A 25,292-nucleotide genomic window follows, 5' to 3' on the forward strand; every position below is an offset into this window, starting at 1 on the left:
TATTGCCCTGATGGTGGAAATGGGAATTTTCACTGCTCTAGCTCTTTTCTTAAAGCCACTTCACTAATTTGTGAAGCTCAATTATCTTTTGCTGCACATCAGAAATATATTCTTTGTTTTTTTTCTGATTGTGATGGATGATTAAGGGAATTTGGGCTTTGTTTTCCCTCCTATTTATATTTCTGTGAAACAGGAAGCCATGGCTGGATAATTTCATGTTCATAGTGATGGATGATTAAGGGAATTTGGCATTTGCTGTCCCTCCTATTTATATTCCTGTGAAACAGGAAGCCATGGATGGATAATTTCATGTTCATAATCACCCTGGTATGCTCAAAATTGTAAATATGGATGGGAATATACTTCACAGATATTTTACTCATAAGAATTTCTAGGGGTGCCAATAATTGTGTCCAACATGTATTAGAGAAAAACATTTATTTCATAATGATATTTCCCCCCATTTTAAATTCTTATTATCCAATGAAAGGTTAGATTTTTGTGAATTTTTTAAATAAAAGATCAAAATGATTAACAATGCAGATTAATTTTCACAGCCGCCTTTGTTCATATTTACCAAGGGTGCCGTATATATAATAAACATATATAAAGCAGAACTTTTGCATTGTTACTGTAGACTGTCAGCAAAACGCCTTTACATTTTTTTTTTGTGGCTGAATAAGAGAGAGACCAAAGGAGGAGGGGAAAAGGGAGGAGAAAAAACTCTCAGTTTCGGATCAGTGAACTGTATGAGGATTTTCCAGACGGTTTTATTGCATGTTTTTCTCTGCCCCATCCTGTCACAGATATCATTAAAGAGCAGTCCAAAGAGCTGAGAGGCACCCAGAGACAAATCACCAGAGACAGAGCTGCCCTGGAGAGACAGGAGAGGCAAATGGTAAGAGGAACAAAGCAGTTTCATATCAGTTGACTTCAACTCTCAGCGTCCACCTCTTCCCTTCCAGCACCATGCGTCGCTGCTTATGCCAGAAAGTCCCTCTTTGATTTCTTTTTTATTGCATCAAAGAATAGATTTAGATAATTTATTTATTTTTGATCATCCTGTTAATTGCATTTAGAAACAGGTAGATTACGTGGCCTAAAACAGTTAAAAACAGTTCATGGCTCAATACTCATGAAGATGACTTGAGTGTTCATTTCGGCCCACCACACTGTTAAGAATCCAACACTCCCGCTCACTCCCTCCATTTACGTTAATTGTTTCTATGTAAACATAAAAATGTGCATAATTGCTTCCCAAGAGGGGGGGTTCTTTTTTCTTCATCTTTATTGTAATTAGACATGGATATGCTTTGTTGTCTATTTCATTTTTTTAAATGACCTATATTAGAAGATAGCTGCAGGGCGGTCATGTGCCACTGCTTTAATATCCCACACACGTTGAAAATCTGGGGTACAATTTAAAGAGTTTTTGGATGGTGAGGAAATGATAAAAACGTTTGAGTTTTGGGTGAACTGTTTCTGTTTTTCACCCCTAAAAAAAACCCTGCTCCAGATGGCGTCATATCTGTCAACTGCTGGATAATTATTAGTCTTCTGAAGTGGGTCATACTTTTCATTATCTGGTTTCTGAAAGGGTTTTGTTAAGCACATCAGTCTGTCACTTTTATTCTAGTTTTTCAATTCATAGTGCTGCCTAGTGGCTGACGTGACAATAAAACATCTCTAATAGGCCTGATGCTACAGCTTCATCTCACTCAGCTCTCTATACATGAATATTTATAATGATGGCATATCATTTTTACCATGGCGAAACAGTAAAAAATGCCCTATTCCAGTCATATTTTGTTAGTGACAGGTAAACATAGGCAATATAGACAGAAGCTGCCATGCAACATCGTTGTGTGTTAAAGTAGGACAGTGCTGTGTGTGTGTGTGTGTGTGTGTGTGTGTGTGCGCGCAGTTAATGTGGGTTCAATAAATGTGATGGGCAGGCATCATGTGAGGTCAGAGCAGCACCTGCTCTAATGTGTGTGTCATTAGAGTTCATTCTGTCTAATGTGTCTGTTTAGCTGATCAGCATGAGTTTACCTGAGAGACTAACATTAAGAGCACACAAGAGAAAACAGGATCTGCTGAGGTAAATGTTAAAAAGAATATGCCTGGGATTTACATTATGGATTTAATGGTCTCCATCAGATGATCACATGTTAAATTCGGGAAGTGATTGACTTTCCAATAAGCTTACATTTCCACTTACCAGATGCTAGTTAGGACAGGGTTTTTATTTGAAAAAATATTTGTCTAGTCTCACAATATTTTCTAAATACGTTGCAAAAAGAGAGTTGAATAGTCTTTAGTGCTGCACATGGAGTGTGTTGTAGTGTTGCAGGCTTTAATTCTGACGGGCCACCCTCACTAACACACAGTCTCATGGGAGATCTCTGCAGACACACACACACACACACACACAGTTTTCCCACATTACATCTGAAAAAACACCTAACTGCTTGAAGTTCCTCAGGGCAGAGACCTGTTTTCAGACATTTACTAATGTAAAGAAACACAGACCTCTGGGTCTAAACAAGCAAACATGGCACAAGTTGGTCATGAACATGTCTGGGTGACTTGTTGTTCTGTCTTAGAAGTCAAAACTCAGTTTTGTTCCAATTACATGTAGAAACTGGATGTGTTTATTCTTAACAGGAAATGGAAATCAAAAAAATGGCCAAGACTGGAAACCGAGAAGCCTGCAAGATACTAGCCAAACAGCTGGTTCAGCTCAGAAAACAGAAGAACCGAACCTACGCCGTGAGCTCTAAGGTCACGTCCATGTCCACGCAGACCAAGGTCATGAACTCTCAGATGAAGATGGCTGGTGCCATGTCTACCACAGCGAAGGTAAGATGCTCAGACCTCCGAATGGATCTGCATGACTACCAAATTAGTTATTCCATTGCTGTCCATGGAGGGCTTTACTGGAACCTCCTCATTACAGGACTCTAGTTCTCCCCCACCCTCCAATGACGGCTCTGTATTATTCACATGTAGCCTGATGTTCCCTGGAAGTGCTGGAAAAACAGAATCCCTTATGTAGCGAAGAACTTCAAAAGAATCCTTAAACAGGGTTTAATTATCATGTCGTTGAGGGGCTCCTTACTTCACTGCTATTATTGTGACCCAGTTTATATAGTTTCTGCACTACATTTAGAAAGAACTCATATCAGGGCAATCTTTATGTGTTGATTCACACTGTCCTTATTACTGTTCATTTAGGGGTTTTCTATGATGCTTGAACAGAATTTGAAATATGAGACATGTTGTTCCTCTATGGCATTTAGAGCAGCTGAATTAATTGGCTAATCTATTTTTTTTTTCAATAAATGTGATGGCAATCAACCAGAAGGACATTATAAATGCAATTTATATGGTGGTTTTATTTGTTTTAAGCAAGCTCTCTTAAAGGGATAGTTCACCCAAAAATGAAAATTTGATGTTTATCTGCTTACCCCCAGAGCATCCAAGATGCAGGTGACTTTGTTTCTTCAGTAGAACAGAAACAAAGATTTTTTACTTAAACCGTTGCAGTCTGTCAGTCATATAATGGAAGTGAATGGGAATCCCAGCTTTGAGAGTAAAAAAAACATACACAAACAAAACCAAATTAAACTCTGCGGCTCATGACGATACATTGATGTGTAAAGACATGAAACGATCGGCCTGTGCAAGAAATTGAACAGTATTTATATTGTTTTTTACCTCTGATGCACTGCAATGTCCGAACTGTCTGAACTGTCCTGAGCGCATCCTCGACAGCCGGCGCGTGACGCTTCTTCTTCTTCTATTTGCTTTACGGCGGATCGCAGACTTATAAGTGCATTACCGCCACCTATCTCTCAAATGGACCATTGACACTCCTAATTGAGATTGTAGATAGAGTGTCAATGGTCGAGGACTCGCTCAGGACAGTTCAGACAATCAGTCACTTCCATTATAAGACTGACAGACTGCAACGGTTTGAGTTAAAAATCTCCGTTTGTGTTCTACTGAAGAAACAAAGTCACCTATATCTTGGATGCCCTGGGGGTAAGCAGATAAACATCAAATTTTCATTTTTGGGTGAACTATCCCTTTAAGGACTTGTTTAATAAGATCTTACCAGAAGTTTTTTAATTTTTATATGTATATAATATAAAGTTTTTATTACATTTAAAACACCCTGTGTAATTTTTTTGTTTTTTTTAATTTTATAACTAAAATTAATTATAAGAGAATTTAAGCAGAATTTAACCTCCTCACTGGAATTCAAACCTGAGCTGTTAAAACACATTATAGCATTTAAAATTATTATTATAAAGAAGTTTTTTCTCAGCCGGTTTTAATTTTTCTGTTTTCTGTTTTTATTTCAATTTTAGTTAACATTTTGGTCATTTGGTTGTGTGTTTTTGTTATTCATTTTTTGTGTGTTTATCTGTATAGTTTTTATTCATTTTAGTTTCACTTTTAGTTATTTCAGTACATTAAATTAAACTAAAATGTAAATATGAATGAACCTTTACTTTTTACTTTGTTCTTTTTTAAATTTTATTTCAAGTAATTATATTTTTTTATTGTTTTGTTTTTTGTTTTAGTTTTAGTTAACTATAATAACTCTGCTAAATACTTTTTTAAAAATGTAGTTAAGCTAATGTATCAATCATTAATATATGCAAATACATTTCCATAAATTTTCATTGACACTCCTAATTGAGATTGTAGATAGAGTGTCAATGGTCGAGGACTCGCTCAGGACAGTTCAGACAATCAGTCACTTCCATTATAAGACTGACAGACTGCAACGGTTTGAGTTAAAAATCTCCGTTTGTGTTCTACTGAAGAAACAAAGTCACCTACATCTTGGATGCCCTGGGGGTAAGCAGATAAACATCAAATTTTCATTTTTGGGTGAACTATCCCTTTAAGGACTTGTTTAATAAGATCTTACCAGAAGTTTTTTAATTTTTATATGTATATAATATAAAGTTTTTATTACATTTAAAACACCCTGTGTAATTTTTTTGTTTTTTTTAATTTTATAACTAAAATTAATTATAAGAGAATTTAAGCAGAATTTAACCTCCTCACTGGAATTCAAACCTGAGCTGTTAAAACACATTATAGCATTTAAAATTATTATTATAAAGAAGTTTTTTCTCAGCCGGTTTTAATTTTTCTGTTTTCTGTTTTTATTTCAATTTTAGTTAACATTTTGGTCATTTGGTTGTGTGTTTTTGTTATTCATTTTTTGTGTGTTTATCTGTATAGTTTTTATTCATTTTAGTTTCACTTTTAGTTATTTCAGTACATTAAATTAAACTAAAATGTAAATATGAATGAACCTTTACTTTTTACTTTGTTCTTTTTTAAATTTTATTTCAAGTAATTATATTTTTTTATTGTTTTGTTTTTTGTTTTAGTTTTAGTTAACTATAATAACTCTGCTAAATACTTTTTTAAAAATGTAGTTAAGCTAATGTATCAATCATTAATATATGCAAATACATTTCCATAAATTTTATTTTGTACAACTCTATATGTATTTGGCATAAAATAAATTCTGTACAGCACAGCTTTTGCCATGCGAATAGTCTCAGTTGTTCACATGGCATTAAAATCTCAACAACTTGCCTTTGTCTTAAGCCTAATTGTTACATTTTGCATGAGATGGTTAGGTTTATTCATTTTATTCTGGCGACACTACTTTGTTGAATAAGAAGCTGAAAAAAGGTTTATGTTCTTTTTTAAATTTTATTTCAAGTAATTATATTTTTTTATTGTTTTGTTTTTTGTTTTAGTTTTAGTTAACTATAATAACTCTGCTAAATACTTTTTAAAAAATGTAGTTAAGCTAATGTATCAATCATTAATATATGCAAATACATTTCCATAAATTTTATTTTGTACAACTCTATATGTATTTGGCATAAAATAAATTCTGTACAGCACAGCTTTTGCCATGCGAATAGTCTCAGTTGTTCACATGGCATTAAAATCTCAACAACTTGCCTTTGTCTTAAGCCTAATTGTTACATTTTGCATGAGATGGTTAGGTTTATTCATTTTATTCTGGCGACACTACTTTGTTGAATAAGAAGACATGCAAACACACAGTGTGCACTTCTAAAGCACGTCTTATCTTTACCAATCACTACAGGCACGTAGTGGCATCATGAAATGTAGTTTCAGCCATTTAAATTCAGTCTCTGACTGCTCATTGATGGGGTGTTGTTTTTCTCACTCATTTACAAGCCGTACTCCCACAAATAAATTCAGTGTTTGTGTATCCAATCCATATTGTATGAGGAAGGAAGCTATTAATATTTCCTCACCTGATTGTTAATGCATCATGGGATTTGTAGTCAATCATAAGAAGGTAGCTGGTTTAATAGATATGAGATGGGTGATAATGAGGCTGTGTGTAAATAATTCTCTGTAATCAGATAGGACTCTTCCTGTGTGTCTGCCCTGCCACACTCTAGAAGCCCAGAGGGACAGTAAAGCACACTTCTCTCCATGCGACCTATTTTTATGTTTTGTGTCATCTACTTACTGTACTCCCCCTTCTCACCAAATGGTATGAAGTTGAAATTTATGTTGAGCTGCATTCAAAATGTATTCTTCCGTGGTGGATTTTTGTCAGTGCTTGTGTTATTTTTATTACCGTTTTGGGCACCGTAAGGATGCTCTATTTATTCTCTGGGAGTGTGATGGATGGCTTGAACTCTTTCTGTCTTTCAGACTATGCAGACTGTCAATAAAAAATTGGACCCCAAGAAGACGCTACAGACGATGCAGGACTTCCAGAAGGAGAACTTAAAAATAGGAATGACGGAGGACATGAGTAAGTTCTTCGACGTGCCTGACACAAATTAGAGGCTGGTTTTGTGGTTCTCAAATGATGGATCTGTTCAGGGGAAAGAAATGATGCTAAATGATATACTGACTATGTATTATATATTGAGTTGCATTGTATTTTTTGAATTCATCTCACCATATAACTACGCATAGTCAGGATAGCCAAATAAATAGGCTTATCAGCACTTCCCATAATTAACTTCACATCATAAGCTATTCATCCAGACAACTTTGGCACATTTTATCTATTGCCTGGCTGAAGCAGCCAAATTAGGTAGATGCCAACCTGGACAGATTGTGTGACATGCTCTCATCCTCAAAAACCATGTATAAAACTGCATAAATTAAAAGAAAATATGAATCAGACTACATTGAAACTGGCTCACTTGCTACAAGGGCATAGTTTGTGCACACAGTAAGTTCTGTGCAGTGAATTATTGGCTACAGACAGCATGAAACCATCCAAATTCGTTATTGTGCAAATTAACAATTTTGGCACTGTGTTGGGTTGCCACTAGTTTTCAGTAGCTAGACCTTAACGGCAAAAGTCCTTGTCTACATTGTAGCCAAAAACTGCCTGTTTAGACAGGAAGAGATAGTTTGAGTGTCATGTAAGTGACCAACTACAGTTTTTTTATGTGCCGTATTTTGTTTTTATGTGCCATTTAGGGTGGATTTTACAGAAAATGCTAAAAAAAAAAAAACTATGGATAAAATCATTTCAAATTTTCAAAATTAATAATGACTTAGGATAATAAAGAATAAGGAGACTGAATTAATTAGTAAAAAAATGATGAAAATGAGTTGCTAGTAAGTACTCCTAAATATCTTTCAACAGTTTGATGCCACTAACCTGAGATCCTCAGAAGCTCTCGTTCAATCTCTTACCTTGCTAACAAACTTGGTTTCCAGTTAGATTAATAAACAACATTAAAGGGCTAGTTCACCCAAAAATTTTAATTTTGTCATTAATTACTCACCCTCATGTCGTTCCAAACTTGCGAGACCTTCGTTCATCTTCAGAACACAAATTAAGATATTTCTGATGAAATCCGAGAGCTTTCTGACCCTGCATAGACAGCAATGCAACTCACATTTTCAAGACCCAGAAAGGTAGTAAGGACATCATTAAAATAGTCCATGTGACATCAGTGGTTCAACCTTAATTTTATGAAGCTGCGAGAATACTTTTTGTGTGCAGCGAAAACAAAAATAACGACTTTATTCAACGATTTCTTTTCTTCCTTGTCAGTCTTCAATGTGAGTTCACAAGAGTATCACGAAGCATGTGTGTGCATTCCTCTGCTTGTAAACAAGCCACAGCGCATGCGTGTTCTACATCAGCCGCACCACACGCATGAATGCGCAACGGATAATGCTATGAGAGAGAAGAACTGTTGAATAAAGTCATTTGTTTTGTTTGCGCACAAAAGGTATTCTCTTACCTTCATAAAATTACAGTTGAAGATTTCTTTTCTTCCTTGTCAGTCTTCAATGTGAGTTAACAAGAGTATCACGAAGCATGTGTGTGCATTCCTCTGCTTGTAAACAAGCCGCAGCGCATGCGTGTTCTACATCAGCCGCACCACACGCATGAATGCGCAACGGATAATGCTATGAGAGAGAAGAACTGTTGAATAAAGTCATTTGTTTTGCTTGCGCACAAAAGGTATTCTCTTACCTTCATAAAATTACAGTTGAATCACTATGTCCTTACTACCTTTCTGGGCCTTGAACGTGGTAATGCCCTTACTGTCTATGTAGGGTCAGAAAGCTCTTGGATTTCATCAAAAATATCTTGATTTGTGTTTAGAAGATGAAAGAAGGTCTTACAGGTCTGGAAGGACATGAGGGTGAGTAATTAATGACAGCATTTTCATTTTTGAGTGAATTAACCCTTTAATTCCATCTGGATCCTAAAACAAAACCAGTTCAGACTCACTGGTCTTGAGATTGGGATAGTCTGTCAAATTTCACCAACTTCTACAACTTTCTGTTCTCAGTCAACGATACACTGGATGAGATTTTTGATGAATCAGGTGATGAGGAAGAAAGCCAGGACATCGTGAACCAGGTGCTGGATGAGATCGGCATAGAGATCTCAGGAAAGGTAAGACGCTTGCTTTCTGTCTGCGCTGTTCTAGCGACGGCCCCAGCGGCGGCTTTCAGCAGATGGCTTGACTCTGGCTGTGATTACTGTAGGCCTTTCTTTCGATTCATGAGATGCAGAATCATTGTATCTGATTGCAGCAGATGTGTATTCCCTTTGGCAAAAATGTAATACTCATATTACCGTATTCCACAGATTCTTTGTCCTGTTTTTCCCCAAATAAAGTGCTTGGGCTCTGTTTCTGTAGAACTGTTGGGATGAACAATGATCATATTTGATTGGCGCCACATCTAATGCCCAAAGCAACAATTAAACAGAGGCTTATGCTGGTAGAGTTGCAGCACCAGGTGATCTGTGAAATCTGAAGTTTTACTGCTCAAATAAAGGGCTACAAATGTTATTGTTTCCGCAGATGGAAAGAGCCCCCTCAGTAGGAAAGATCCTCCCTGGCGCCTCCCCAGCAAAGTCTAAAGCGGCCACCATCTCAGACGCCGAGATCGAGAGACAGCTGAAGGCTCTGGGAATGGACTAAATCTCTTCACCCTCCACACATTTGTACCCACTGCCACCAAAGGACTCAGAGTGGGAAAAGGGAGTGTCTAAGTAATAAATAAAGGAAGAATGTCAGCAAACATACTCTTATTGGAGTATGGCAGTGAGTTACTGGAGGAGATTCTGTGGTCAGATATATACAGCAGATTTAGACGTTCTGACAAAATGCGCTCCAAATCTGCTGCACATATTTAAAGGTGAAGGATGTCATTTTTGCACCACTAGTGGCTCCAAATGGAGCATGATTGGGTGGGGCGGCACTATCTGTTTGGGCGACCAATAGAAAATTACGGGGTGGGGATATTGAAAAGTTAATGGCCAGAATTGCATACTTCCCTACTTTATAGTATGTAAACAGTAGTATGTTCAAATTCACAGTATTCATAAAACAGTAGACTAAATTTATCCGGGTGACCTACTACATTTGTCAAAATTCTGAAGTGCACATCTAATGGACATTTTACTATCCCATTTGGAGTGGATTTGTGAATAACAATGTAGTGGCACAACTGACACTGGTATGTCACATGACAATGATAACATGGTGAATATAGTACATCTGGATTGCATTCACACTATTAGAGCATACTTTTGTAACAGTGTTTGATTAAAAAATTACACACTTTACTTTTAACTTTGAAGGGTGCTATTACTGTGACCATGAATTGTCCTTTAAATCCTTTAAATGTACACAAATCACATGTATCCCATTTGAGAACACGTTTATAAAAATAAATGTGAAAAATGTTATGTCTTTTAATAGCTCAAGTTTAAATTTCAGTGAAGGGGTTGCTTAAATCGTCTTATTCATTAAAGAAATGAAATCAATTAAAATACAATTTGGACACTAATTTATAAATGTCACTGCATTATATAACTTTATTTTAACCTTTTTAAACAAAACATTTAACAAACTGTTTAAAAAAATGTAATAAAAATTGTATTTGGACACTAAAAGCACCCCTTAAAATCTATGAATGTCATTATCTGACACAATATCAAACCAATTGGCATTTATTTTAACTTGTTCAAATAAAACATTTAACAAAAGTCATCAGAAATTTGTCGGGATTTAAACTATAAAACTGTGGATGTTCATTAACAAGAGAAAGTAATGTGGCACTAAGTATTCGTAAAACGTTAGTGGATGAATTAGTTCATGTGATTCTCCACACCTCTAATTGCTCTGATAGGACTCCTGTGTGAACTTGAGGAGAACTGACTTCTAAACACACCTAGAGACCTTTTTCAAACTGGTCACTTGGTTTGATATTTGATGATATAACATTCAGACATTTTTAAGTGTGTTCAAATACTTTTTTGGGGTCACTGCAGCACATCCAGTACTCCTGCTGGTGAATCAGTACAATAAACCCACTCACTGCCAAAGGTTGGTGTTGGTTTTTTGCCTGTAGATAATCACACATCAGCATTGCTGAGATCCCGGATCTTCAAGGTCTACAGGCTGCGCTCTCGTTGGCCATGAAGGAGCTGTGGTGTAGGCTGGTTTTGACCCTCTTCTCCCTCTGCCGGCGGTTACAGAACCAAACACGCACCACCTCCTTCTCCAGATGGAGACCCTCCGCCATCCGCACAATCTCCTGAGATGATGGCTTACTCTTCTCCACAAAATTCCTTTCTAAGGCTTCCTTAGCCCCAAGACTGCGGGAGGAAATTAAGAACTAATTAGGTATTAATTAGAGGAAGATGCTGATGGCTTTTGTTTTCTGTGTAGTTCAGATTCCCCATTTACCTGATGGTTGTTCTCCGTTTGCGTTTACGCTCATGCATGCCCATCTTCTCATTAAAAAGAGCTGATGGGAGTCACAAATTAAAGTAGTGATTCTGCCATCTTATGTTTTCATTAAAAACTCAGGGATGATGGTAGGATAGTGGTAAATAAATAAATAATTGATCTCACTCAGGAGTGTGCTGACTCACCACCGGCATGCTCAGCCTCCTCCAGCCACTTTGCCAGGATGGATTTGAGCTTGCAGGCATTTTTGAAGCTGAGCTGCAAGTTCTCGAAGCGGCAGATGGTGGTTTGGCTGAATTCAGAGCCGTGCACAGCCGCCAGGGCTTCACCCACATTGGTCTGTGTGTAACCTGTCAATCAAAGCTAGAAGTTAGGAGAAGTTTTAACCCTTGTGAAAAAGAAGTGTGCTTAATTGTACTGATTGTGCACTTTTAATGTACTTCAAATCTTCAAGATTATTAAAAAAAAAATGATTTGCAGTCAATATAATCCTAGCTAACAGGGAACATTCTCAGAACTATGGCTTCATGTTCTGGCAGTGTTCTCTCAAGGTTCTTCCAGTAAACTTAAAGGGATAGTTCACCCAAAAATGAAAATTCTGTCATTAATTACTCACCCTCATGTCGTTCCAAACCTGTAAGACCTTCATTCATCTTAAGAACACAAATTAAGATATTTAAATGCATTGTGCTCTTCTGAAAGCTTGGCGAAGACTGACACGGAAGAAAAGATATTGTTGAATGAAGTCGTTTTTTTTTCTTTGCGCACAAAAAAGCATTCTCGTAGCTTCAAAAAATTAAGGTTGAACCACTGATGTCACATGGACTATTTTAACGATGTCCTTACTACCTTTCTGGGTCTTGAATGTGTCAGTTGCATTGCTCTCTATGCAGGGTCAGAAAGCTCTCGGATTTCATCAAAAATATCTTAATTTATGTTCTGAAGATGAACGAAGGTCTCGCAAGTTTGAAACGACATGAGGGTGAGTAATTAATGACAGAATTTTCATTTTTGGGTGAACTATCCCTTTAATAGAAACTTAATTTAAAAATGTTCATTCAAAGTTATCTGGTCTTTAGCAATGTTAACAAAACATTAGCACAAAAAAAAGTTATTTCTCCTATACTAGGATAGGTTATTTCTACTATATTTCACTATAGTATATTATACAAGAACATTATTTATACTATATGTTATTTATAACATCCATCCAGTTTTTCTAAAACATTTTAGTTGGATGTTCATATAATGGCTTTTAAACTTGTTTCAAACAACATTCAAAAGTAGCATTCCCATAATGTTTCAACAAATATAAAATCTAACATTCCTATAATATTTTCTCTAATGTTCACATAACCAAGAAAAACATTTTAAAAACATTTTTAAAAAATGGAAGTTCTGAATGTTCTGACAAACTTAGCGTGAAGGTTAGCAAAACTAGAACATATTTTGCCGGTTGGGATATTAATGAAATAAAAAGGTTTATGTTTCTAAACACACGTAAATACACTTTTAAAAAGTGCACTTTGTAATAATGTCAAATTAAAAGTTTTACTTTAAAAAAAATGGACTTTCTGCATCAAATCTAGTTTTCTTTTGCAGATTATTCTGACCAAGAGTTGCCAATTTAGGCAGAGAAGGTTGTGTAAATGACCAAACAATGTCAAGCAAACAAAGTTTGCAGTTGAATGTAGATAATAGCTCAATAATAGAACGTCACAGTAATAACTTTATCTAACATAAACTAATCAAGCTAAATAAGCTAAGTGATATAATAAATATGGTGTGGCAATGTCTTACATAATTTTATAAAAAATATGGTCCAGCTCAGAAGACAAACCTAGTTTGATCCTCCTCAGTTTGAAGTCGTTAGCAAACTTCTCCAGTTCACGGATCTGCGGTGAGTCCATGTCGGGCGGCTCTTCCAGGGGCCAGCTTTTCCGGCGCAGCTCCTGCTTGATGTCTCCTAGGGTGAGTTCGTCCGAGAGCAGGGCCTGGGGCAGCGGCGGTAAACTGTGGGTCAAAGCACAGGAGCCCCCACCCAAACTGTGCTCTGGGAACTTATAGAGGCGTGGAAGCAGAGCTCCTGCGGGACAGGACACAAATGAAGGCTGTGTGTTAGAGCGAATAATAACTATTCAAGGAGATCAAATCTTATAATATCTAACCATCATTTATTTGAAAGACTACAAGGGACACTGGGACATCTTTCAACACCCTGCAAACTATATTGCGTGTTAGTAATTCTGAACACCAACAGATTCAAACAGCCAAAAATAGGTTATTCAGTATTAAAGATGCTGTGAAGTGTATTTCAGTGAGATCTATCAGGTATAATTTCGGTTATGAATCACCTTTTAGAAATTAATATCTATTGTGAAGATGATGTATTACAGAATTGGCTTTTGTTAAAGGAATATATTAGGGACAGAGAAAAAAAATAAAAGGATTACCAATTAAACCCAATTACCAATTACACAATAAAACATTTCCTTTGAAATATTTCAACTAGAGAGAGAGAGAGAACACCGGAAATATTTCTTAATCGTCACTTTTTCCACATTTTTGGTAATAATAAGACAAATTAAATACCTGGATTTTTTTTTTAATTCCAGTTTTCTATTTTAGAAAAGTGTCAATTTTGTATTGAAAAATATTATATATATATATATCCAAAATATTACATACATATAAAGGGGATATAAAATATTTCTGAATGTTTCTGAGGCTTTACTGTTTTAACAATAAATGGATCTGCATCTCCCTCTAGTGGCTAGATATTTTCAGAGCAATATTACACACTGTATTCAGGTTTATGTTTGAAAGGTAGTTTAATGCAGTGGCGAGAATTATAGAATCTAAAAGACAAATCACTGTATTTCTAATTTTACATAAAGCACAAACATTTACAATAACGCATAAACATCCATATGATTCTATGAGTTATAATGCAGTATAGGCAAAAAGGTGAAGGCAAACATGTAAATTTTCAGCTGTTAATAAAAGGGTTAATTATACTGCCGGTGGGGTTTTCTTTTTTTTTTGGACAATCTTCTGTACGCATCACACACTTGTTATTTCTTGCTACAGACACTAGGTGGAAGCACAAACATACTGAAATTAGTCAAAGTAAAATCTTACATTTCTAGTAGTACAAGTCAAGTGTGGCACAGTTACACCAGACACCAGCACACGCTGCAGTCATCGTCCTGGATAACAATTTTTCTCTGATTATACATGATTTATTCTGACTGACTCTGAACTTTTAAAATATGTACACTTTGTTGTTGTGTTTGCCAGGACTCAGCGGGCGTGAGAAACACTGCGTAGGCCTACACGTGAATGTCATGGGGCTGAAGGTTTGGATTTAAAGCACAGGGTGTACCTTGCAGTGAGTTGGCTCCGTTGACCATGTTGGCATGAGGCGCGCTGCAGGTCTGCAGGATGCGGGTCTGGGAGATGCTGGCAGAGAGCATTTCCTGTGCTGGAGACACAGATTATACATCATTACCACACACACACACACACACACATATTTGTTTTTGTGAATTATGGTGACTTTCCATAGACTTCTATTACTTTTATACTGTCCAAACGATATTTTCTAAACCCTAACCTTAAACCTTACCCCTTACAGAAAACCTGTTTGCATTGTTACACTTTCAGATAAACATAATTTACTATTTTTAATATTTTTTCCCCCTCGTGGGGACCACAGGCATTGTCCCCCACAATGCCAAAAATTTTAGGTTTTACTATCCTTGTGGGGACATTTGGTCCCCACAATGTAGCAAGTACACACACACACACACAAGCTAAATTCTGTATTTCTGTGTGTTTATGATGTATAGTAATGCATATGCACAGAAGAACAATACTTGAATCACTTGCGTAACTTGTGCGTAACTCGACGTACCTGCCATCATGCCGTAGGTGGTCTGCTGGTTGCCATAGTGACATGGGGGCATTGGGTAGTGCAGGCTGGCTGACACATTGCCCAAAGCAGAAGTGGACAGGTGCATATGAGAGCGTTTGGACGACTGGACCAGTGGCAGACCTGAGGGGAATAAACCAGACACTTACGTATATCTGTGATACATCCTAGACAGACATCCTAGACAATATCCTTGCATGATTGCAAAGATATTATTTAAACTGAGCTGGATGTTGACATCACTGAATTCAATGATGAACTGTCTTTAACTGAAAAATGAGTGTTTACTATTGTCACTTTGCATTATTGACACTATTTTCCTAATTAATGCTGTTCAGTTGCTTTGTCACAATCTGTATTGTTAAAAGCGCTATATAAATAAAGGTGACTTGACTTGACTTGACTTGACAGACAGACAAAAAGGCAAAAAAAACAAAACAAAAAGGGGCAAAAAAATGCCTTCGCTGTTTCTTTCTTTCAAATTCAAAATTATTTTATTGGCATGACTGTGTGCAATATTGCAATATTTGCAATATATGTGCAAAAAACAACAATCTCAAAAATAATAGAAGAGAACATTAAAACGTACTTTAAACTTAAATAAACAGTGTATTAGAGTGTACAAATTAGAACGTGTGAACATTTGATACCACAGTGTTTAACATGTACTGTATGTAATTGTCACGAATCCGGTCCATGAACTTCCGTCTGCTAGCCATCAGAGGTCACCCTTTCCATTTTCATTGACTCTCGCACTACACACTGTTGCATATCATCCTGGACTACATATCCCATCATTCATTGCACTGATTGCACACAGCACTGATAGCACACAGCTGTTTCACTAATTGCACATAGCACTGATTGCACACAGCTGTTTCATATCACTCACTCACTATTTAACACTCACTCTGATCCCTTCCCACCGCCGAGTATTGTTTAGCGCTTATCACTCCCCTAGCGATAGCTACGCTATGGAGCCATTTCGAGTTTTTTGTTGTTCAGTCATAGTCTTGTCCTGCCTGATTTCCCGTGTTCCTGATTATTGCCTGTTGATCTTTAGTTAACCCTTTGCTTGCTGTTTCGGACTGTGTTTGCACCTCGCCTGGACTCTAGCTCATGTTATTGGATTACCCCTCATGTCAAGCCCTCTGGATATTGTTAGCCGCTCATCGACCACGCCCGTTTTGGATTATTCTTCTGTCCTGCCCTCAATATACCTGTTTGCCATTGTCTGACCGATGCCTGTTTTATGACCACGTCTCTGTCTCCTATTAAAGCTTTGCAGATGGATCCGCAAGTCTCTCGTCTCGTCGGCTCCGTAACAGTAATATACAGTTGTGGTCAAAATTTTACATACACTTTGCAGTATCTGTAAAATTGTAATTATTTTACCAAAATAAGAGGGATCATCAAAATGCATGTCATTTTTTTATTTAGTACTGTCCTGAATAAGTTATTTCACATAAACGATGTTTACACATAGTCCACCAGACAAAATGTGACCTGTCCGCCAGGCAAAATGAGTCAAGAGCAAATTTTCAAAAATGAGTTATTTTTATTTTCACATTCTCCATTAAAAGACCTTCAAAATGATTTGTTGGAATCCGACGAAAAATGACTGAGCTACACCCGTTTGAAGTCGGCGAAGTCAGCAAAGTCAATTCTGAGAAAAATCAAGTTGACGTTTTCTGAAGGTTTCCTCCACTTCCTTTCTTAATATTAATTACCATATTAATAATCACAATATAGCCATTTTTATTTTATCTTTGCTATTAAAAATAAGAACAGATGCAAAAAAAATCAACAACAGTAGAACTAATATAAGAAAGAAACAAATAGGCCTAGTGCATTAGCTACTTTTTTCATTTTACATCTAAACAAAAGCATTCAAGTACGAAAAACAAATAATCAAAAGTAACGGCTGAAGCGGTGTTATGTGCACGATTCATATATCAGTCAGCAGCAGTGCAAGAAGCGAGCAGAGAAAAGGGTATCCTCTCAGAAAACGTACAAATAAAGATAATTTTAGATGTTTAATTACTATTTGGAGCATTGGGATTGCTAGACTGTCTATTGCTGTAGCTCAAAATTAGCCCGTGCGCATTCCGACTCATTTTGCCAGCACGGGTCACAAATAGACTAATAGTAGAATTTATAAAAATGACCCTGTTCAAAAGTTTACATACCCTTGATTCTTAATTCTGTGTTGTTATCTGCATGATCCACAGCTGTTTTTGTTTTGTTTAGTGATAGTTGTTCACGAGTCCCTGTTTGTGCTGAACAGTTAAACTGCCTGCTGTTCTTCAGAAAAATCCTTCAGGTCACACAAATTACCAGCATCTGTTGCGTATTTGAACCCTTTCCAACAATGACTGTATGATTTTGAGATCCATCTTTTCACACTGAGGACAACTGAGGGATTCATATGCAACTATTACAGAAGGTTCAAACAATCACTCGATGCTCCAGAAGGAAATACCAAATAATTTCTGGGACCTGAAGGATTTTTCGGAAAAACAGCAGGCAGTTTAACTGTTCAGCACAGACAAGGGACTTATCAACAACTATCAAAACAAAGAAGACGCCGCGAATCATCCAGGAAACAACACAGAATTAAGAATCAAGTGCATGTAAACTTTTGAAAAGGCCATTTTTATAAATTCCACTATTATTTTCTCTTGTGGACCGTAAACGTCTTTTATGTGAAATATCTTATTCAGTTCAGTAACATGCATTTTGTATGATCTCTCTTATTCGATGCTCCAGAAGGAAATACCAAATAATTTCTGGGACCTGAAGGATTTTTCGGAAAAACAGCAGGCAGTTTAACTGTTCAGCACAGACAAGGGACTTATCAACAACTATCAAAACAAAGAAGAAGCCGCGAATCATCCAGGAAACAACACAGAATTAAGAATCAAGTGCATGTAAACTTTTGAAAAGGCCATTTTTATAAATTCCACTATTATTTTCTCTTGTGGACCGTAAACGTCTTTTATGTGAAATATCTTATTCAGTTCAGTAACATGCATTTTGTATGATCTCTCTTATTTTGGTAAAATAATTAACATTTCACATATACGGTCCACCACAGTGACCCCTCAGTATGTGTGAAGTATCTTATGATGTTTGTGAATTTATGTAGAGGTCGCATATTGATTTAAATTTGTAACAGTGAAGGAGGACACTCTTTGCTCTCTGGGTAACCAGCTCTTTTTGTGTCTGCCGGTCTCAAAAAATTATAGAAAAAAGGACATCTGTGCCAAAGAGGAAAGGTCACCCCTAAAAATCCTTAACCTAACATATAAAATCTTACAGTATGTGATTTTGGGCACCTGTTTCACTGATAATTTTGCTTTGAATTTGCAGAAGAAGCACTGCCACATTTCCTGAACCTCATCGCATCTCTGCAGAGGTGACATTTACACAAATAATTCGTTATTGCAGTAATAATGAATACCAGATTGGATAATTCCTTCCTCTATCAAATGCATCTGAAAATAAAATTAAACTCATTTAATGAAGGAAAGCAAGTATGTAAATACAGATAATAGTTCATGATATGCACAGTGACCTCCGGCTGTCAGAGCCGCACAGAACATTCAATTGAATTTGGTTCAGATCAGAGTAAACCCGTGGGTGGTAATCAAACTCAATAAGCACCGCTACATCATTCTGAGACCAGCCTCCACTAACACTCATGTCAAGATGATGGCCGGCCTTGTTCAGTAGTGCATGCACAAGATTGGCATTGAAATGAAGCGATCAACCTTTGATCCCTTATTAAAAACACCCATTGCTTTATCCAGAGTGCCAGCAGTTAAGCGCTTAGAAACACTAACAGCCACATTATTATAAATAACTCTTCAAACTTCAGATAGCTGTAAACTCTTGACATTCCCAGTCACTTTCCGCAGGTGTAAGTGGGGCTGAGTTAACAGAGGGCATGTGTGCATATGAATAGAAATGCCAAAACATTTCATTTGAGAGTTTCGCATCTTCTGGCTCAAAGCCCGGGTTAAATTGCACAGTTCAGTAATTATGCATAAGAACTATGATTTACTATGGCAAACAATGAGCAGAGATTTGACTCAATTCATCGAGTTTCTGACAAAACTTTCACTAACGCTCTCTCGCGTGTGAAACAAAACTGGGACAAAATTATGTACATGATAATTTAGCCATCAACATGTCAAACTAATAATATGCCTGCTTTGATCATTATCTGCGGAGAAGTAACAGCTGTGCAAATTGAGCTGATTAGCCACGTCTACATAATTTTGACTTATTTCAACTAATTACTGTTTGTCTTTTCTTGCTCCCTATAGTGACTGTGAGAGGTGTCACTAAAAACCGTCTGACAAAATATACGCTACCTTTCAAAAGTTTGGGGTCAGTAAGTTATTCTTTTTTTTAATTTGAAAGAAATTAGTAGTTTTACTCAGCAAAGATGCATTAAACTGGTCAAAAGTCACAGTAAAGACTTCTATTTCAAATAAATGTTGTTCTTTTGAACTTTCTATTCATCAAAGAATCCTGAAATGTATCAGTTTTCAAATAATGATAATAATCAGCGCATCTGGTTTCAACATAATAATAATAATAAATGTTTCTTCATCAACAAAACATCATATTAGAATGATTTCTGAAGGATCGTGTGAAACTGAAGACTTTAGTAATGATGCTGAAAATTCAGCTTTACATCACCGGAAATAACCTACATGTTAAAATATATTAAAATAGAATATATATATTTTTTCTTATTATTATTTCAATCAAATAAAGGCAGCCTTGGTGAAAAGAGACTTCTTTAAAAAAACATTATACAATCTCACCTGCTTCTCTGCAGTAGAATACATGTTTCTCTTATATAAAAAGACATTGTTCAATGCATAATACTATTGATTTGGTGATATTTCTCCAAAAACATTTCCCCTGGGATAAAGAGATGTGATCTCTGGAAAGGTCACTTCCTCAGAGTGAGAGTCAGACAGATCGTGAGTGATGACAGCAGTGAGGACTGGAGATAACACTAAATAATATGTGAACTTTAGGGTCATATAGACTAGGTCGAAAGGACATCCGCTCTCTCTCTTTCATCACCTTGAGCTTGTTCTGTGTTTTTCATAAAAACCTCTAAGGAAAGTATTCCCAGTGGACTAATGCTGTCATCGCAGAGATTGATCTATACATGTACAACTTTCCAACTTATTTCAGATGTAATGTTTGCAACTTCTTTCTTTTCTATGAGTTGGGGTTTTTCCACTCGGAAATGTTTCATAGAATAGTGATAGATTTATTTTTATTTTAAAGAAATAAAAACAAATTTTCAGCAAGGATGAATTAAATTGTTCAAAAGTGACAGAAAATATATCATATATATCATTTATAATATAAAAACTTAAAAATAAACACTGTTCTTTGAACTTTCTGATCATCAAAGATTAAAGAAATATGCCATTGTCTTCCACAGACATATTAAATGAATACATTTATTGATCAAGGATGCATTAAATTAATCAAAAGTGTCAGAAAAGTTTTCAAATAAATGCTGTTCTTTTGAACTTTCTATTCATAAAAAAAATAAAACATGTCACAGTTTCAACAGCAGCACAACTGTTTTGAACATTAAATATAATTAGAAATGCTTCTTGATAACCAAATCAGCATATTAGAATGATTCTGAAGGATCATGTGACACTGAAGACTGGAGTAATGATGATAAATTTGTAATTATATTTGACTGTTTTTACTGTATTTTTGGTCAAATAAATGCATAAACATTTTACAGACCCCAAACTTTTAAACTGTAGTGTGTGTGTGTGTGCATTTAATTCAATTTATAATTTTAAATCTATAATTATAGTATTTGATTGATCGTTCTCAACTGGATTTGTTTCAAATGAAATGAATATAAAAGTAAAAAAAAATCTAGCATTGCAATGTGACAGAGGCTAATAGGAAAACTGACAATGTTGTAAATAAATAAAAGCAGAATTGTACCAGCCAAACACTTTGAACAAATACTGGACCAAACATTGCATTAGTATCATTGCCAAATGCCAGACGGGTTTGCACCAAAACAGTTTTGACACCAACAACAAAAGATATGGTAAACAATTTCTCATCCTTTTAAACAGTTAATACAATTATTTCTTTAGCTAGTTCTGCACCACTATACAGTTAGGTGCATTTTATTATTAGCATTTAGTACTTTTTTCCCTCTTCTCACTGTGTGATCGTCCAAGAGCATGAGACTTACCTGAAGGCAGCATGTTGGTGGTGTGGCTGGTGATGGGCAGACAGTCTGCGGCTCCGGTGTGATGCATGAGCAGCGGCAGAGCAGCCGAGTCGCCGCTCAGAGTAGTGAAGGAATCGGTGGTGCTGAAGGCCTGGCAGGTCATGACTCTAGATGTTCACCTACTCGGGGTCCTACTCAGGGTCCCACCTGTGTGCCACGAGCAGGGCGTGTGCAGGTATTTATACTGAGCCACCTCAGACCCCCTCATCCATGTTAATGAGCTCTTGCTGTTAGCAAACCATGACGGCCCGCTGAGGCAAAGCTCTGGTAATTAGGGCAGAGAGGTGCAATATGATACTGTCCATTTCCACTGTGTGTGGCTTCCAACAAACACCAGCGACAGCTCTGACAAACCACGGCTCATGGGATTTAAGATTAATTAGCCATTTCAGGATGTGTTTACATTTAGATACATTTTAGATGCAATGAGGGAGTGAGTCTGATTACATAAATATGAAGTTATCATTGAAAATATGATGGAAAAAAATGTGGATTTATTATGAGTGCACGAGTATAAAAAAAGCTACATGGTATTACTAATTTTAAAGTATTAAACCATGGTATAGTAATAAAGAATTCTGAGAAGCACATTCATTTATTAATTATATATTATAAAATATATTATATTTATATTAAAAACCATGGCATATTTTTTTATTCAACATCAAGATTTTAAATTAAAATTACACATGCATACGGTGTTAGCCAAAACAATGATTTGTTGTTTCGTTACATGATTTTTATACATATTTAATTACATTTGATTGTGTTTCATAGCTATTTTACAGTTGAAATTTTGATGAAGGTCTGTAATTGTTACGGGGCTGACGAGACGTGAGACTTGCGGATCCATTCGCAGAGCTTTATTAGACACAGACAGAGACGTGGTCATACAGCAGGCATGGGTCAGATGAGGGCAAACAGGTATATGGTGGGCAAAACACAAGAATAGTCCTAGGGCTAGCACAGGTCGACGATCGGCAGACAGAATCAAAAGGGGCAAGACAAAAGGGGTGAATCCAGGGAACCAGGCGAAGATCAGAAACCGGGAAGGCTAAGGCTAAGGCTAAGGCAAATGACTAGGGCTAAGGCTAAGGCTAAGGCAAACGACTAGGGCTAAGGCTAAGGCTAAGGCTAAGGCTAAGGCTAAGGCTAAGGCTAAGGCTATGACAAGGGGTCCGTAAGGTAGCTGTCTCTAGGAGAGTGATAAATGCTGAAACAATACTCGGCAGAGGGAAGGGATCAGAGTGAGTGTTAAATAGTGAGGGAGTGATATGAAACAGCTGGGTGCAATCAGTGTAAACAGGTGTGTGCAATTCGTGCTGAGTGCAATCAGTGCAATGCATGATGGGAAATGTAGTCCGGGGTGCTATGCAACAGTTTGTGTGGTGCGAGAGTCAATGAAAAGGAAAGTTCATGGACCGGATTCGTGACAGTAATATAGTTGTGCTAATGGGGCATGTTGTCAGAAAAAAGGTCAACGTGTGATCAATTCATATTTTAATCCTATTTTCTCTGTACCGATGGTGAAATTATTATTATTTTTTAAAATTTCGCCTTCACTAGTTCTAAAAGAAACTATACAAATATGATTTATTACAAATAAAGCACAAATATTTCATGTATTTTCTCAATTAATGTGAGGTCATAAAAAGTGTATGCAGATTAATATAGAAGAGCTGAAGCATTCATTTTAGATTAACTAAAGCATTTCAAATTGCTGATGAATTGCAGATTGTCAAATTGCTTTAAAAATCATGTTCAAACACAATTTTTTAAAGAATTTCTTTAAAAACTGTAATAAACATGAGTGAGCTGCGCTAATGGGGCATGTTGTCACAAAAGGTCAATGTGTGATCAATAAATATTTTAATCTTATTTTCTAAGCACCAAGAGTGTAATTATTATTATTATTATTATTATTATTATTATTATTATTGTTGTTGTTGTTGTTCTTTTTTAAGACTTCAAGATACATGCCTAATTTTCACAATTTTTTATGACTAAACAGCCTCCACGTAATTCTTTTAAAAGAAACTGCACTTTGACGAATAAGTTTTTAAAAGCACAAATATTTAATGTAGTTTCTCAATTAACATGAGGTCATAAAATGAATGATTATAGAGGAGCTGAAACTTTTACAATTTTTGATTAATTAAATCATGTCAAAATGCTGATGAATTACAGAATGTCAAACTGCTTGAAATTTCATCTCAAGCATTCAAATACAACAAACATGAGCGAGCTGATGTTTAAAGGGGTCATATGATGCTATTTTAAAGATCATTATTTTGTGTATTTGGTGTAACAGAATATGTTGACATGCTTTAATGTTCAAAAAACACATTATTTTTCAAATACTGTACATTATTGTAGGTCCTCTATGCCCCGCCTCTCTCAAACGCTTTGTTTTCTACAAAGTCCCTCCTTCCGACAAGCGCAGTCTGCTCTGATTGGCCAGCTGACCCAGTGCATTGTGATTGGCCGAACACCGCAAGCACTCGTCGGAAATGTAACGCCCCTTACCATAATCGCAGCTTCAGCTTTCAAAGTAAATATCAAGACAGTTAATAATGTCGTTAGTTTAACCATCAGTTCAAGCTCGAAAGGGCAACAGAGCCGTGTGACAGACACAGTGATGCTGCAGTACACAAGCCGCGGTTAAGACAGCTGACGTGCTATGATTTCTGACAGGCAGTTCACTCTCCTGTGATGTGACCCAGTTCCCCTCACACACACACATGCGACGCGTTACTCTGCGCTGCTCAAAACTCCGCATTTGAACAGTCAACAGCAAATACTTAAACTAATAACAAAACAGTAGCTGATTCAGAAGCACCAGATTGTCATAGCAAAGTCAGAATTACCATTGATACAGTGAAACCTATGCAGTGTTTTATTCATACACTTTATTTTTAAGTTTATTTATTTGTTCTATTGTGTTTGTAATTTGCTGCTTTTTCTTTTTATAATAAAAATTAAACACCAGATTGTCATAGCAAAGTCGGAATTGACCCTTTTTTTTAGAAATAGCCTTCGTGCACAGATAGCCTTGTACTCTTCTAGGTTCAAAAAACTGTCGTCCATAAAATGCGTTGCACAAATTCGAACATCTGGGTTGTGCTGTTCTGTTGTAAATAAATCTTAACCAATGATTCCTAATTGCATCTACTTCCGGAAGGCCAAATAAAGTGCTTTTGTTTTTGCTCTGAATCACACAGCGTCTCCCTGACATGCTGCATCAACACTACTGCTGTTCCTGAAACCACGCCTTCTTTCTTTGCATGCACATTTGGGCGGCATTATGCTAATATTTCCACATAGTGACATAGATATGTGGGGGCGTGTTATAATGAGTAATTTTAGGTAGGCGTGACTGACTCTTAACTTTTATAAAGAATATCTCTTTGGATTTGAGACTTTAATCTTTGCAACTTTACAGATCTTCTTTATGCACCAAGAGCTTGTAACACTCCAAAGAGAAAGGAAACCTTGAAATCGCATCATATGACCCCTTTAACTTAAACTTCACAAAATACTGCTGTCAGCATGATATATTTGTGATACATTTATTCTCTTGACAGCAGAACAATGTCTCATTTAGTTTAGTGAAACATGATTTGGCTTGATTCCACACGAGTGTGAATGTTTACTTGCTGGCCATCTGGTCGCTGGACAATTAGTTTGTGTTGCGTGTGTTCTGGTACATTCATGTGTTTGTTAAAATAAGCTCCAAAAGCTCTAGTCTTGAGACAGAGATGTTGTGACTTGTTTTATTTGT

General features: G+C 36.4%; 2 protein-coding genes across 2 annotated transcripts in view; one reads left to right on the top strand and one right to left on the bottom strand.

Moving 5' to 3' along the window:
• The window catches only part of chmp2ba (charged multivesicular body protein 2Ba), an 18,002-nt gene extending 7,804 nt beyond the window's left edge, over positions 1-10,198 (top strand). The window contains exons 2-6 of the mRNA XM_016233780.1: positions 807-898; positions 2,668-2,862; positions 6,739-6,841; positions 8,859-8,965; positions 9,378-10,198. Coding sequence (XP_016089266.1) covers positions 807-898; positions 2,668-2,862; positions 6,739-6,841; positions 8,859-8,965; positions 9,378-9,497 — 617 coding nt within the window. The 3' untranslated portion in view covers positions 9,498-10,198. The remainder of the gene's footprint in view (positions 1-806; positions 899-2,667; positions 2,863-6,738; positions 6,842-8,858; positions 8,966-9,377) is intronic.
• Positions 10,199-10,968: 770 nt separating this feature from the next.
• Positions 10,969-21,614, bottom strand: pou1f1 (POU class 1 homeobox 1). Its single transcript, XM_016233781.1, has 7 exons — positions 21,473-21,614; positions 15,190-15,351; positions 14,659-14,757; positions 13,114-13,359; positions 11,459-11,623; positions 11,271-11,331; positions 10,969-11,179 (listed from the first exon to the last, which is right to left on the bottom strand). Exons 1-7 carry the CDS (start codon positions 21,612-21,614, stop codon positions 10,969-10,971), a joined length of 1,086 nt encoding a protein of 361 aa, XP_016089267.1.
• Between the last annotated feature and the right edge of the window lie 3,678 nt (positions 21,615-25,292).

The sequence above is a fragment of the Sinocyclocheilus grahami genome, unplaced genomic scaffold, assembly GCF_001515645.1.
Source record: "Sinocyclocheilus grahami isolate Dianchi unplaced genomic scaffold, SAMN03320097.WGS_v1.1 scaffold439.1, whole genome shotgun sequence".
NCBI classification, from domain to species: domain Eukaryota; kingdom Metazoa; phylum Chordata; class Actinopteri; order Cypriniformes; family Cyprinidae; genus Sinocyclocheilus; species Sinocyclocheilus grahami.